The sequence below is a fragment of the Microtus ochrogaster genome, unplaced genomic scaffold (genome assembly GCF_000317375.1).
Source record: "Microtus ochrogaster isolate Prairie Vole_2 unplaced genomic scaffold, MicOch1.0 UNK49, whole genome shotgun sequence".
In the NCBI taxonomy this organism is placed as follows: Eukaryota; Metazoa; Chordata; class Mammalia; order Rodentia; family Cricetidae; genus Microtus; species Microtus ochrogaster.
Window position 1 is genome coordinate 1,803,032 of NW_004949147.1, and position 15,606 is coordinate 1,818,637.

The 15,606-nt window shown below is 37.4% G+C and overlaps 1 protein-coding gene across 8 annotated transcripts in view; it reads right to left on the minus strand.

Annotated features, from left to right (window-relative positions):
• Positions 1–15,606, minus strand: part of Neo1 (neogenin 1) — a 167,425-nt gene that overhangs the window by 70,346 nt on the left and 81,473 nt on the right. For all 8 annotated transcript variants that reach the window (XM_005369490.3, XM_005369494.3, XM_005369492.3 and 5 more), the window contains one exon: positions 15,199–15,319. In XM_005369490.3, coding sequence (XP_005369547.1) covers positions 15,199–15,319 — 121 coding nt within the window. The remainder of the gene's footprint in view (positions 1–15,198; positions 15,320–15,606) is intronic.

A 15,606-nucleotide genomic window follows, 5' to 3' on the forward strand; every position in this document is an offset into this window, starting at 1 on the left:
CAAAAAAAACATTAAACAAACTATAATTTTATGTTAGCTTTACCAGTTACCTAAACCTAGCATGTATTATATTATAGCTCAAGCATAATGACAACCAACTTTCCTATCCCCAAAAGACTAAGGATTATAATCTTAGATTTATATAACCCTTCTCCCTTACACTAACTCCATAAATCATAGATCTGATCCTATCTTCTTTGGTGGGGACATCTATCCAACCAAATCATCGTTTAATGAATGATTACCATGTAAAAATCTTTAAGGAACACAAAGAAATGTTCTTGTTATCATTTAGTTGAAAGCTTTCAGTACCACATGTAATTGGTACAGAACTGTTAACAGAATTACCTCATTTTCCTCCTTGAAACCAGAAAATACACCAGAAAAACCAGAAAAATTGTCTTTTTGTGTTACCTCTGCATGTACCTAAAATCTGCTAAGGTACTCCAATCGCTAGGCAAACCCCAATGCTATCTATGACTAGCTACTAGATTATCTGGTTTATATATCCCTTCTTGAGATGTTGACTTCTGTAACAAATTTCTCTGAATTCTTTTAAGCTGAGCTGCCTGTTATTCTCCCAATGCATGTTAAATCTTTCTACACGTGGATATAACTGAATTGCCTCATTTTTTTCATCTTCATGTAACCTGATGAATCTAGAATCCCATCACTTATCCTTCTGGGCTCAATTCAAATGTTAGTGTTCAAAGTATTCTTTATCTTGAAAATTTGACAGAAATGATTTCTTCCTGTTTAAAAACAGTAATACTTTGGCATTCAGCAGACCTTACAATACATTATTTAGACTCAAAGAATAAAACCTCTACCCTGGCATTTTGAGAACCTTTCAGGTTTAATCAATTTTCAGTTATTGGGGTGACCATGCAATAATATTATATATACTCTGACACTTCTGAGAGTTACAGAAAGTTTTTTTTTTGATAATTATGACAGAAGTACAGTGATCTCAAGGCTACTAGACACTTAGCCATCTTTCTAAAATGATATAGCTGACCAACCTTGTCAGTAAGAATAACCACAATACTGACCTAAAAATCTGATTTTTGGAATGAAATGGAAAAACACACGCACTTTTATCTTAGAAACATTAAAACTTGCTACTGTAACATAATTCTAAAGTTAAATCAGGTGTCAGTTCTGACTTTCATGCTAACTACTTATTTTAAGACAAGTCACTTAGTTGAATCTCTAAGTCTGCAAAACTGAACAATTAAACTAAGATCTATTCTAGCCAGACTGATTTTTTTTAAACATTACCTCCCCTACTAGTCTGCATAGTGGGGTCTTTGCCAGATAGCTAAGAATATCTATTTATATAGCACATGTACTCAGTAAAATCCTTGGTTTAACAAATCTCTTTGTTTTTGAAATGGGGTTTTGCGATTTATCCAAGGCTGCTCTTCAACTCACTGGGCTGGGACTTGAATCAATCATCCTGACTTAGCCTGGATCAAATTTGCTTTTAACATTTTAATAAATTATACTTTACCATACCATTTGTATGATATGATTTGTTATTCAGGAACTGTCTAACATACAATGTCTAACAATTACCGATAGTTGTCAAATACGCAACCTACATTTTTTCTTTTATAGCACTGCTTCAAAAAGCAAGAATTCCATGAGCAAGGAAGTTAGGACCGCGAGGGGTGCGCCCACTCACTGAGACGGTGGGGCTGATCTAATGGGAGCTCACCAAGGCCAGCTGGATGATGGAGCGTGTGATCAAACCAGATTCCCTGAACATGGCTGACAAGGAGTGCTGACTGAGAAGCCAAGGACAATGGCACTGGGTTTTTTTTGGGGTTTTTTTTGTTTTTTGAGACAGGGTTTCTCTGTGGTTTTGGAACTAGCTCTGTAGACCAGGTTGGTCTCGAACTCACAGAGATCCGCCTGCCTCTGCCTCCCGAGTGCTGGGATTAAAGGCGTGCGCCACCATCGCCCGGCTGGCACTGGGTTTTGATCCTACTGCATGTAATGACTTTGTGGGAGCCTAATATGTTTGGATGCTCACCTTCCTAGTCCTGGATGGAGGCGGGAGGACCTTGGACTTCCCACAGGGCAGGGAACCCGACTGCACTTTGGACTGGAGAGGGAGGGGAAGGGGAATGGGGGGAGCGGGAGGGAAATGGGAGGAGGTGGAAATTTTTAATTAAATAATAAAAAAGTAAGAACTCTTATCATAAAATTACTTCAAATTAGAAACTATGACAAGGAGATTAAAATATTTTATGTATAATTTCTAATAGTATAACTTGGCTGCCTCTAAATTTACAATACAAATTTTGCCATTTTCTGAATGCTTAGATTACAAGTATGAACTATCATACCCAGCTCAGTTTGTTATATTTATCATATAACTTGGATATTGTGCTAGCTAGTTTCATGTCAACAAGCTAGCATCATCAAAGAGGAGGAAGCCTCAACTGAGAAAATGCCTCCAGAAGACTGGACTATAGACAAGCCTATATGGCATTTTCTTAGTGATGGATGTAGGAGGGCTTGGTCTATTTGTAATGGGGCCATATGTAGGCTGGTAGTTCTGGGTTCTGTAAGAAAGCAGGCTGCGCAAGTCATGGAAAGCAAGCCAGAAAGGCACTACTCTTTAATGGCATCTGAATCAACTCCAGCCCCAGGTTCCCGCCCTCACTGCTTTTGGTGGTGATCTGTTACATGGAACTGTGAGTGAAATACACTCTTTCCTCCCCAAAGTTGTTTTAGTCATGGAGTTGCATCACAGCAATAGTAACCCTAACTAAGACAGATATTTTCCATAATATAACTAATTCTTTTTAATATGTTTTAAAGCACTGTCTTTTATTGGTTTAATTAACTTGGTTATTTTCAGATTTAAGCTAATTTAAAATATAAATCTTTAAACACCTTGTAACTATAGCTTCAAAATAATTAGCATATTGTTTGAAAAATATGCTAAATTCTTTTTTCTCAGATGAGCACCTATGTATTACAGGCTGGCCTTGAACTCACAATCCTCTTTTCTTTATCTCCTAAATGCTGGAATTATAAAAGATGGTATCATCACACCCAGGTAAATAGGAAATTATTCTTCAGCTGTACTTTTTTTTTAAGTATGCTATTAACAAGAACTCAAAAACATGCCTGTCTAATAGGATGAGCTTCATAGCAAAAAGAAAATAAGCACTAACATGTCCATTAAATACTGGGAAATGTAAAAATCACAGAAGAACACTACTGTAGATAACAAGTTTATATGTGAATGTAAATATATGTATGTACATAAAAGAACTATGAGCTCCTTTGAATCCTTCAGGTCTCAACTTGAATATCACCACTTCAACAAGGCCCTCTTTTAAATATACTTATTTAAAATAATTCCCACTCTACTGTCTAGAAGTTTCCCCTCTGTTTTTATTTTATGTGTATATGTGTTCTGCTACAGGTGTACCTGTGCACTACATGTATGCAGTGCCCAAAGAGTCCAAAGAAGGCTTCTGATCCCCTGGGGCTAGATTACATGCTGTGAGCTGCCTTGTGGGTACTGAGAGAACCCAGATCCTCTGGGAGAACAGCCAGTGCTCTTAACTGCTGAGCCATTTTTCAAAAAGCTCCACTCTCCCTTTTTTGAGACAAGGCCTCATACAGTAGCTCAGGCTGTCCTAGAGCTCTTTCTGTATAGTTCTGGCTAGCCTTTAATTTATGGCAATCTTTATGCCACAAGCTTCCAAGTACCAGGATTAAAATTATGAGACTCCATGCCCACCTCCTTAATAATTCTTTGTATATGGGTAGTGGTAGTGGTTGTATGCATAAGTGTCCATATATTTAGTCCAGATTTCAATGTTGAATGTCTTCTATCACTTTCCAGCTATTTTTTGAGATAGGGTCTCTCAATAAATGTGGTGCTTGCTGACTCAGTTGGATTGGCTAGTTAGTAAGCTCCAGCACCGAGAATACAGGGACACACTGCCATATCCAGCTTTTCATGTGGGCGCTAGGGATCTGAATTTAGGTCCTCATGCTTGAATGGCAAGCACTTTACTAAATGAGCAATTTCCAAATCCCAAATACCAATAATTCTTTATCAGTGTACTGGTTATTTTTCTTGTCACTGGGGCAAACTAATAATACACAATGGAAATAACTCAGAGAAAGGAGGTTTTAGCTCATTGTTTCATGGCAGAAAAGGCAGAGCAGCTAGTAGGACTAGTCTGGGCCTACATTTGTGAGTTCTGCATGTGTGAGGCCTACATGAGGACGTTCCCTCACATCTTAGGCTGCCTACAACTCTCCAGTGAGGCTGCTACATCCCTGTACCTACTAGCCTTGCCTCATGCCACAAGTTCCACAACTTCCCAAAATAGTGAGACTAGGTTAAGACATATGGGCCTGTGGGGGATTGATTTTACATTCAATCCACAACACCAAGCATTCTTTGAATTTTCTTTAAGCATCACAAAAGCTTTAACTATTTTGTTTATATTTTAGTTCTTGATGTTTCTCTAATCTAACAGACAAATGTTCTATGAAGGCAGAAGACAATGTCTTCTTGTTGGCTATTTCAACCTTACCACTTAGCACAAACTACGTTTCTATAGGTATATGGGATTTTACTACATATATATGGATAACTACTTAAGTGAAGTTTGTTAACAAGGCTAGTTCTAGAAAGTGAGACCAGGGAAGAGTTAACAGTACATTACTTTTTTTAATCAATCAATTTTACACATTCTTATTTTGACAATCAACATATGTTAGACCTTTTAAAAAATAGTTCAAGTTAGTTTTAACGAGACATTTCAGATGACTTTCAATATGGTCATAAAAGATTATTTTCTTATTTCACAAATTTAAATGATATAAATATATTAAGTAGTTTTTGTTTTTCTTTTTTTAAGTTCTACTTAAAGAATAGCTTCAAAGTTTGCTTTGTAAAGTCAGTCTTCTTTATTTTCATCTGAGGGGCTGTAAAGGACTTTGTGGTTAAAAGCAAGCAAAAACCACTCATACTTAAAATTAAATAAAAAATAAAATCACATCTAACAAACTTACACTCTTAAAATAATTACATGAAGTGGAATATTTGAAGTGATAAAAAATTAACTATCACCTAATTTAATTCCTTCATTTTACAGAACACAAAAAGCAAAGAATTTCAGTGACAGACCCAATTAGTAAGTCAGAAGTAGAGAAAACACTGGTATTGGATAAACCTGTAATCTTAGACAGTTCCTAGACAGAAGGTGGATGTGGTGGTACAGGATTAATCCTAGCTAGCACTCAGGTAAGACAAAAGGATTGCTGTGAATCTGAAGCCAGCCTGGGCTACATAGTGACTTCCAGGACTATCTGGGTTATAAACTGAAAGTCTCAAAAACATAACCAAGAAAGTTCTTAGATACAGTAATCACAATTAAGAGTCAAGTTATATTAGTTATCTGGAGTAAAACTTTTCCTAAAGTTATAATTACTAATAATTAACAAAATAATAAATTAGAATTAACCCTTTGATCAACACTAACTTTTACAAGTAATGTTTTAGATTTAAAATATTCCACCAATGACTAATAATTTCTTGCTACTTAGCCAACTTTTAATCATGCCAAGCGATTAGTCATTTTTCCCAGAACTTCTATCATCCAATCGCCTCAGAACTATATGGAATTTTTGACAAATGTTTCAGTCAAATAAAATAATAATAAAAAAACCAACAACCACTCATAATACTCTGTATGTACCCTTATCTACCATGGCCATGATACACTAAAAGTCATGTAATGTCTTAGTAAAGTGTCAATTCTCTTTACTACAAACAAGCTTATGCTACTTCCTTTTCATCAACCCTTTCTCCCCACAGCAACAACAACAAAAAACCTGCCAATTAATAGACCCCATTGACAGGATATACATCTAAAAAGTTTATTTCTGTTTTTTACATTCAAGAAAATTTGGAGGCTATTTTTAAATTCAAACAAACAGGAAGAAAGGACAATGAAAAGTGAACAATATTTTCCCTCAGGTTTTGCTCCTTTAGCATACCTGAAATGACTTCCCCCTCCCCCTCCCTCTCTCAAAATATAGTCTCCCTGTGTAGTCCGAGGGTGGCCTGGAACTCATAATTTTTCTGCCTCTGTCTTCCATGTCCTAGGATTACCAGGCATGTGGCCCCAATACCATTCCACTAAGATGCACTGATTTTACTAACACTTAAGAAAATCTTTCAACAGACAACTATTAAAAACAGGCACTAATTTAAAATATCATAATATAGAAGTAATTCCATTTTATGTTCAATTAAATAGTTTAAAAGAGTCTTTAAAACCAGGACTTGATGCTACCAGACATAGTGGTAAACAATAAAATCCCAGCACCTAGAAGGCTGATGACAATGAGCTCACTGCTAACCTGACTTACACAGGCAGATATCTCAAAAACAAACCAAAAACCAATACCAACAACAAAAGAAGTAGCAACAAAGAGTGTTTCTGTTACTAAAAATGCATAAGATTTAAAATATGTATATCTTAAATCATAGTTTTATTTCCTAAAATTATTACACTTTGCTTATTTGTGCAAATGTGTACATGTATATGTGTGGACAGGCATAGCATACATATGAAACAATCAAAGAACAACTTGAGGGAGTGTTAGTTCTCTCCTTCCATGCTATGGGTTCCAGGGATTCAACTCAGATCATCAGGCTTGGTGGTAGGTGCTTTTATCCACTGAGTGATCTTGCCAGCTATCTTAAATTTTAAAAGTTTTGATTAAGAAAATATTGAAACAATACTTCTCAAATTCTACCTCCTAATTCAGTATGAAATTGTGTTTCCTGATGCCATGACATAAAATACCTCACATCTAAACACTAAGAGCACTTTACTGGTTTCCTCCACTATGCTGCTCCTGGGAAGGATGCACTAACAATGTATCTGCAGTTCCTACTTCTCCCCCTGACAGTTTTCACCGAGTTGCCACACATTTCCTCCTAGATCTGTCTTTCTGCTCTTGTTCCCATCCTTGTGTTTTTATCCTTTTACTTCTCTTTTCCTTTACTCTGCTCCAATGTTTCCCTTTAAAAGGTCTTAAGTGAGAAATAACTTAGATCACAAACTATTAAACATTTGTAATGTAGTCTGGTAGCTGGTAAACATTTTCTATAAAAGGCAAGAGAATATTTTAGGTTTTACAGGCCATTTGATCTCTATCTAAACTACCAATTTTTGTCATTATAGTATGAAATGACCACAAACAAGAAACAGATAAAGACATAGATAATCTGGCAATAAATATGTATGTCTATATTCCAATAAAAATTGCAGGAAATGAATGAATCCAGCCTGAGGCACACTGTGTCAACCTTAATCTAGTCCATTTTTGAAAATTATTTTTAAAAATCTGGTAAAAACAAATATCAAAAAATCTACACAAACAAGAATACAAGGTGAGAAGATTTAGGAGTTGCTATATAGCCATAATGTATCACTTCTGGAGGTCACAATGCCACTAATTACAAAGGTAAAGAGGTTCAAAGGAGGCTAATTGTAGAAGGAGGGCCCGCTAATTTTCATCATTCCTCTTTGATGCTGTTCAAGTCTCTGCCTATATCCTGCCAAATTAAAGGATATCACTGGGGCCTGCCAGAATCATCTCTACTTTATGCAACATACCATCATTGTCCTCCAAACCTCTCATATGCTTCTCCCAGCTTTCTTTCAAAGTGATGGCCTCTTTTCTCACTAATTCTTATTGTATATATATTTTTTCACATAAAAATATATTCCTAAATATAGCATGTTGAGTCCATATAATGCTACTTCTATGTATGTTTTCAGAGCTGACCATTTGGCAGTGGACAACCAATTGATGTACTCTACCCTTGAGAAGACTACCTCTCCTGCTCCCAGCCTTACTCAGTTGCCTACAGTTCTTTGTGTAGGGTTGAGACTCATCTAGTTTGGGATGCTCAGTGGTGTCATTTTTATTCATGCTTGGGCAGCCGTTTTGGTGACATATTCTGGCTATACCTTCTGATGCTACTAGAAGACACAATCTCACAGCAAACTTCCTGATCCTCTGGTTCTTAAATCTTTCCATTTCCTCTTATACAGTGTTCACTGAACACTGGGTGTGAGATTATTTTGAAGATGTATCTCATGGGACCATTTTTGATTTGCTTTGTTATCTATCTATCTATCTATCTATCTATCTATCTATCTATCTATCTATCTATTTTTTGAGGCAGAGTTTCTCTGTTTAACAGCACTAGTGGGACTGTTTTTTGCTTTGTCTGTCTATCTATCTATATCTATCTATCTATCTATCTATCTATCTATCTATCTATCTATCTATCTATCTATCTATCTATCTATCTATTTATGGGTTTTCAAGATAGTTTCTCTGTTTAACAGCCCTAGCTGTCCTGGAACTAGCTCTTGTAGAACAGGGTGGCCCTGAACTCACAGAGACCTGGGATTAAAAGTGTGCGCTACTACCGCCTGGCTTGTTTTGCTAAATTTTTTTGTATTTATTTATTTATTAAAGATTTCCGTCTCTTCCCCGCCACGGCCTCCCATTTCCCTCCCCCAATTAAGTCCCCCTCCCTCCTCAGCCCGAAGAGCACTTAGGGTTCCCTGACCTGTGGGAAGTCCAAGGAACCCCCACCTCCATCCAGGTCTAGTAAGTTGAGCATCCAAACTGCTTAGGCTCCTACAAAGCCAGTACGTGCAGTAGGATCAAAAACCCATTGCCACTGTTCTTGAGTTCTCAGTAGTCCTCATTGTCTACTATGTTCAGAGAGACCGGTTTTATCCCAGGCTTTTTCAGACCCAGGCCAGCTGGCCTTGGTGAGTTCCCAATAGAACATTCCCATTGTCTCAGTGTGTGGGTGCACCCCTCGCGGTCCTTAGTTTCTTGCTCGTGCTCTCTCTCCTTCTGCTCCTGATTTGGACCTTGAGAATTATGTCCGGTGCTCCAATATGGGTTCTGTCTCTGTCTCCTTTCATCGCCCGATGAAGGTTAATATTCAGGAGGATGCCTATATGTTTTTCTTTGGGTTCTCCTTATTTAGCTTCTCTAGGATCACTAATTATAGGCTCAATGTCCTTTGTTTGTGGCTAAAACACAAAGGCAACCTACTAACTGGGAGAAGATTTTCACCAACCCTGCAACTGACAAAGGTCTGATCTCCAAAATATATAAAGAACTCAAGAAACTAGACCGTAAAAGGCTAATCAACCCAATTATAAAATGGGGCACTGAGCTGAACAGAGAATTCTCAACAGAAGAAGTTCAAATGGCCAAAAGACACTTAAAGTCATGCTCAACTTCCTTAGCGATCAGGGAAATGCAAATCAAGACAACTTTAAGATACCAGCTTACACCTGTCAGAATGGCTAAAATAAAAAACACCAATGTTTTGCTATTTTTTTAATTCCACAATTTTCTTATGTTTGGTCTTTAGTGTTTAACCATGATGCATACAGGTCATTTTCTTTCACTGTCATCACCATTATTACCATTATCACTTTGGAGTTAAGCTTACAATGGGGTAACTGAGCTTCTTTTGGGGGATCTGTGGTTTTATTCTCTCCCTTGCCATCTAGTACTGGGCCCCACTCAAGCTAGGCAAGCCCTCTACCACCAAGCTACATCCTCTCATCCTGTGATTTTAAAAATCACCATCTTGGACTAGAGAGGTAGCTCAGCCATTAAAGGCTAAGGCCCCCAATTCCCCCCCCCCCCAAAATCACAGCTACTGTCTAGTTAACTATTTCCTTTGCTCTGTTCTTATCTTCTTTGTCCTTAAGACCCACATTTACTTATGGTAGCCTATCTAACTAAAACACGCCCAGGCAATAATACTCCACAGCTTACCCATGCACATACTGAAGACTATCTTTGTTGTTCTAAGTTGTGTTGCTTGTGGATAAAGGTGCTATAAAGACTTGAGTGCTCATTTCATATGGATGTAATTTTTCAACTTAGGCAAATACCAAGAAATAGGATTGTTGGACCATGTTAAGTATGGTATCATCTGGTTTTCAGTTCTTTGTTTGGTTAATTTTGTAGGCTGTAAAACCATGTCTGAGTAGTTTTTAAAAGAAAAGTCTGTAAGGAATGGTAAGTGGGTGGTACACTTTCTAGTATCTTTGCATTGAAGTTATATAAAGAAGTAAAAAGTTTTTGAATCTGGTTCTGTTTACTGTTGTATTTTCAACACTGAATAGGCTTTTTTCCTTTGCTTTTTTGGGGGAGGTCTATAAATTTTTCATTGAGTGAAGAACAAAGAATGCAGAGCTAAGTTAAGAGTTAAGTGTCATTTACACCTTGGCACTGGTATGCCTGTTCTCTGGTCAAACTATTAGAGTGAAGTTTAGCCAATATAGTCAGGAATTGAGTCTGGTATAGATTTAGTTGTTACAGCCACTTACTGTATACCACAAGCTTCAAACTGCTCTATAGACAAGACTACCACTGTAGTGTGTCCAGAGACAGAAGGCTTCCCCAACTATTCTTCTTTCCATTAGTTTTGAAACATTTCTGGACACTATTACAAAATCAATTTCTCATCACGTTATAACCTTTTTCAAAATAAAGGCTTTCTGTCTTGGTGCTAGTCTCATGGATAAGTAGATGAAATTCTCTGCTGTCCTTGTCCAGCTTCAATCTTAGGTAGGCTTGGTGATTCTTTCTATGGCAGGCTAAATCTGCTTTGTACTATGCTGATCTTAGGTAGGTATGTTCTTAATTTTAAATACTACTCTCAAAAGGGCTTCTTGATATCAGTGCCTTCTGGAGCCTAAAACATAAGAAGTAGAGCTTTAGCTTCTATCCTTCCCCTCAGTAACAATGATTCTTTTCCCCTGTGTTCTGAGTTCCTTCCAAGGACAGAGAGTGTGTAGTTTAGTAACAGAACATTTGCCCAGCATGTGCAAGCCCTTACATTTTACATTCAATCTTTAGTATCCTGTATATCTCCCCAGGCCAGGCCCAAGAGGTGGTGTGTGTGTGTGTGTGTGTGTGTGTGTGTGTGTGTGTGTGTCTGAGAGTTTCCCTCACAGAAGGAGTTCAGTTTCTAAACTTTCTCCAGAAACATCTGAAACAAGCAGGTTTTTTGTTCCTTTTCCATGAGTTTGAGGCTTACAAAAGGATCCGAGGAAATGTGAGAGGCTTGTGTCTACCTCCCAACAGGATTGAACACCTTCTTTATTTCTAGACCTGAAAGAAAACTTTGATCCTCCTATTCTGGATTTCTTCTCAACTGGGAATACTATGTAGAACACCAGGAAAATTTATCTGAAAGGAAACAAGAGATCCCTTGGTGTCTGGGTCCTCCATATCTTCCAAACTAGTGCATACTTGGCCTTAAAGAATTAGTTAAAATTGAAAGCTCCACCCTCTAATTTCTGGCAGCCATTTCAATCTTTTGTGGTAAGCTAAAACAATTCATATAACCCTACTTGGCTGTTTTATCAACTCAGCTTTCAGATGGGCTAAAGGAGTATGGATTCTTAAGCATCAGGCTGAGCACTTAAATGGTGTTTGTGAGCAGCATGCTACTAGTTGCTTAATGGCGACATAGACCTGCTGCGTCCCTGGAACTGGGGTGGTGAGCATGGCTTGCAGAGGCAGTGAACATACCTCCACCATGATGGATAGGGCAGAGCCAACAGGCAAAGCTGCAGTGTTAGTCCTAGTCATGCCCATTTAGCATTTTAAAAAGTGTTCCTGGTCAGAAAAAAATTATAGATTCACAGTAAAGACAGATTCAGACAAAAAAAGGCATCTAAATGAGTAAGTCTGATTAATGTCCATGAACTTAAGACAGATAAAAGACAGACAAAGTCATAAATAAAAAATAATTTAAGGATATTAAGCTGAAGTTCTTAAAGAAAAAACTAAAATAAAACAATCATAATGGGTTCATTTGTTATTTTAATAAATAATGCTTGCCTAAAGTTCAGAGAGTAAAACATCCACAATGATCAGCCTTACAGACCAGACATTAGTAACACACACCTTTAATCTCAGTAGCCACACTTGTTTGCCATAGAAATTGGGCAGTAGTGGTGCACACTTTAATCCTAGCACTAGGGAAAAATGTAAGATGGGAGGAGAGAGGTCTCATACACAGTATCATTCTGAGATTCCTGGAGACAGGATCGCCATTTTGGACTGAGGTAGAGGTAAGAGTTTGTGGCTGGCTGTTTTGCTTTTCTGACCTTTAGGTTGAGCCCCAATTTCTGTCTCTGGGTTTTTATGAATTGTGCTACACTCTCTCCATCGCAAAAACAAATAAGCAGGGGTTGGAGATACATAGCTCAGTGTTAAGAGGACTTACTATTCTTGTAGAGGTCCAGGTTCTGTTCCTGAAACCACATCAAGCAGCTCACAACCAACTATAACTCCATTTTTAGGGGATTTGAAACTTGGCCTGCAAGGGACCATGGTACACATACAGAAAAGCTTGCACACATGCATACATGTAAATTAACTTTTAAGAAAAAAATAAAATGACAAAAATAGGAAACAAACTTAATAAACATGGGACTTAAAACCTTCTAAAAGGCCTATGACTTGCCAGTGCATTGTCAATATGATTATAACAACAAAAAATTCCCAAAGCCCTTAAATGTTCTCAAAGCCAAAGAAGAAAACATACTATTAATAAAAATTATTATACCACCAACCACATTCAGAGGAAAGCTCCATTAAGATGCTCCTAACACAGTCACCCATTTATACTGGTAAGATTTATAGTAGCAATCACAGACATAAATATGCTGAAGCCCCAATGCTTAAATGGATGTGAATACACTAAGACAGTCATTGCCCTCGTACTTCAAAACAAAACAAAACAAAACAAAACAAAACAAAACAAAACCAAATCCAACAATACTTCACTCATTCAGCTGGTGAGTTTTTTTATTTTACAAACTTGAAAAGCTGCTAAAGTCATTTCCAATGAATGAGAGAAAGGTATAACCACAGAAAGAGGGTGAAAAACGGTTCAAATATTTTATACCTTTTATAACATTATTTTCAAGTATATTTTAAAATAGCATCTATAAATCCCACATGCTATTTAGTGAAAGGTCAGAAAAAGTGCCAGGTTTTTCAATTAGCTTCCCTGGTTAACTGACAGCTGTCAGAGGAACCTGTTGAAACTGTAGTTAAGTGACTTTATTTGACTGAGGCAAAAGATCAGATATCTAAAGTGCTACCTTTGCCATGCATTCACAAAAAAATGTTCAAAATGGAAGAAAAAAAAAAGAAAACAGCTTTAGCTGCTAAAATAAGCCCAATGACCACCTCACCAAGTTAAGACAGAACTGCTATGCAACATCAATTTAGTATGAGAACATAATCACATAAAAAGGTTCAGTGTAATATATTGTTCATAAAAGCAGAACAAAAAAACAACAACAAAAAAGAGGATAAGTTAAACACAACCAACAGAATAAATTATATAAAACTATGTAAATATTCTATCCAACAATGAACAACATTGTTATTTTGTTAACATGGAAAATGTCCAATGGAATGATATCTCTATGTCTCCCATGCAACACTTCTAGATGGCAAGATTTAGAATTACTGCCTTCCAATTCCCAATTCAAGTTTTTCTTTCTGCTTGACAAAATGAAGCTAGGCACCTTTAATATAATTTTTTCCTCTTCTCAGCTGACAGACATGTTACACATATCAGCACAGGCACTGGAGACACCAATTATAGAAGGAGAGGATTTCATTGTTAGTTCTCATGTGCAGGTTCTGATAGCCAACATCTTTCTCCAATATACACCCTCTTGATTGTCTTTGCAGAAAATGCCTCTGGTGAGCAATCAACTTATGATCTACTCTCCTCAGACCCTAAAAAGTAAATTAGAAGTTTCAACAGCAAAGCACTATATCTACTTATCTGTTATCTAGGAAGCCAGAGCCACATTCTTTCCAATGATGCCCAGATTTCAGCCTTAGGTGAAGGTACTCAGGGGCTACTGCTGCTATTTACAAGAGGTCTTTTCTGACTACCTAAATCTTGGTTACTCTCTAGAATTAATAACTCATTACATGAAGCTTTCCCTGTTCAAATTACAGTGGTTTCCTCTGACTCTTGTATCCTTTTCTATTTTTTAAATGTTGTCTGAATTTATTTTATATAATAAACAGGTATTTCTTTAACGAATAGCAAAAAGGCACACTAGTTTTATTTTGGAAAAACAACAAAAATTTAGTGCAACTATTAAGAAGTTTTCCTTATAAGGCAGAAATACAGTTGTGAGAGCAACACAAGTGGGTTCTGATAAACACTTGTGTACGACTTTCAGTTTTTCTCTTCCTTAATATCAACTTATTTTAACATTATCTGAAAATATATCTCTAAGTAATTTTATGTTTTAATTTCTTTGTTTCCTTCCTTCCTTCCTTCCTTCCTTCCTTCCTTCCTTCCTTCCTTCCTTCCTTCCTTCCTTCCTTCCCTTTTTCTTTCAAGACAGGGTTTCTCTGTGTAACCCTATCCTGGAACTCACTCTGAAGACCAGGCTGCCTCAAACTTAGAGATCGACTTGCCTCTGCCTCCCAAGTGTTGGTATTAAAGGTGTACAACACCACCTGGCTTTCTTAATTATTTATTATGTATACAGTGTTTTGCCGACATGTATGCCTGCACACCAGAAGAGGGCACCAGATCTCATTATTGATGGTTGTGAGCAACCATGTGGTTGTTGGAAATTGAACTCAGGCAGCCAGTGCTCTTAACTGCTAAGCCATCTCTCTAGTCCCTGGTTTTTTGTTTTTAAATGGTGTGTGTGTGTGTGTGTGTGTGTGTGTGTGTGTGTGTGTGTGTGTATGAGTGTTTCATCTGAATATAGATATGTACAGCACATGTGCTACCCAAGGAGACCAGAAGAGGGAATCAGATCTCTTCCAGAATTGGAGTTACAAATGGTTATGAGGCGCCATATGGGTGCTGGGAATCAAACCTGGGTCTTCTGAAAGAGCAGACAGTGCTCTTACCTGCTGAAGCCCTCAAAGTAATTGAAGTGACAAAAATGACTTAAGACTGCTGCTTTTTTTCTTGTAGTTGTGTCACATCTGGGCTTTACCAAGCAAGCTAGCAATCACAAGGCACCCTGGAGTAACAGTGCCTCCAATATCAGCTCCTTCAGCTTGCTGCTACTCCCCTCTTACCATGCTCAAGGATTATCAGCTGGGCTCCAGCTTGTGCATTTCCAACATCATTCTCAGCAATGCATTGATAGAACCCTTCATCTGATTTCACCAGACCCAAAACTTGAAGATTATGTTCCTTCTAAGGAAGAAAAACATACATAAAATTTTATGACCTCACTGATGGAACATAAGTTTAAAATCTCAAGGATGTGTTCTCAAGGAGACAGAAGAAATATTGTTCTTAGCATAAACACTGCTTTAAAATTTAACAACATGTAAATACTGGTAAAAGAAAAATGCTAATTTAACTACAGCAAATTGGTTTTTTAATGTTAAATACGCAGAAACTTTTTGTTAACATGAGATTATGCGCCGGGCGGTGGTGGCGCACGCCTTTAATCCCAGCACTCGGGAGGCAGAGGCAGG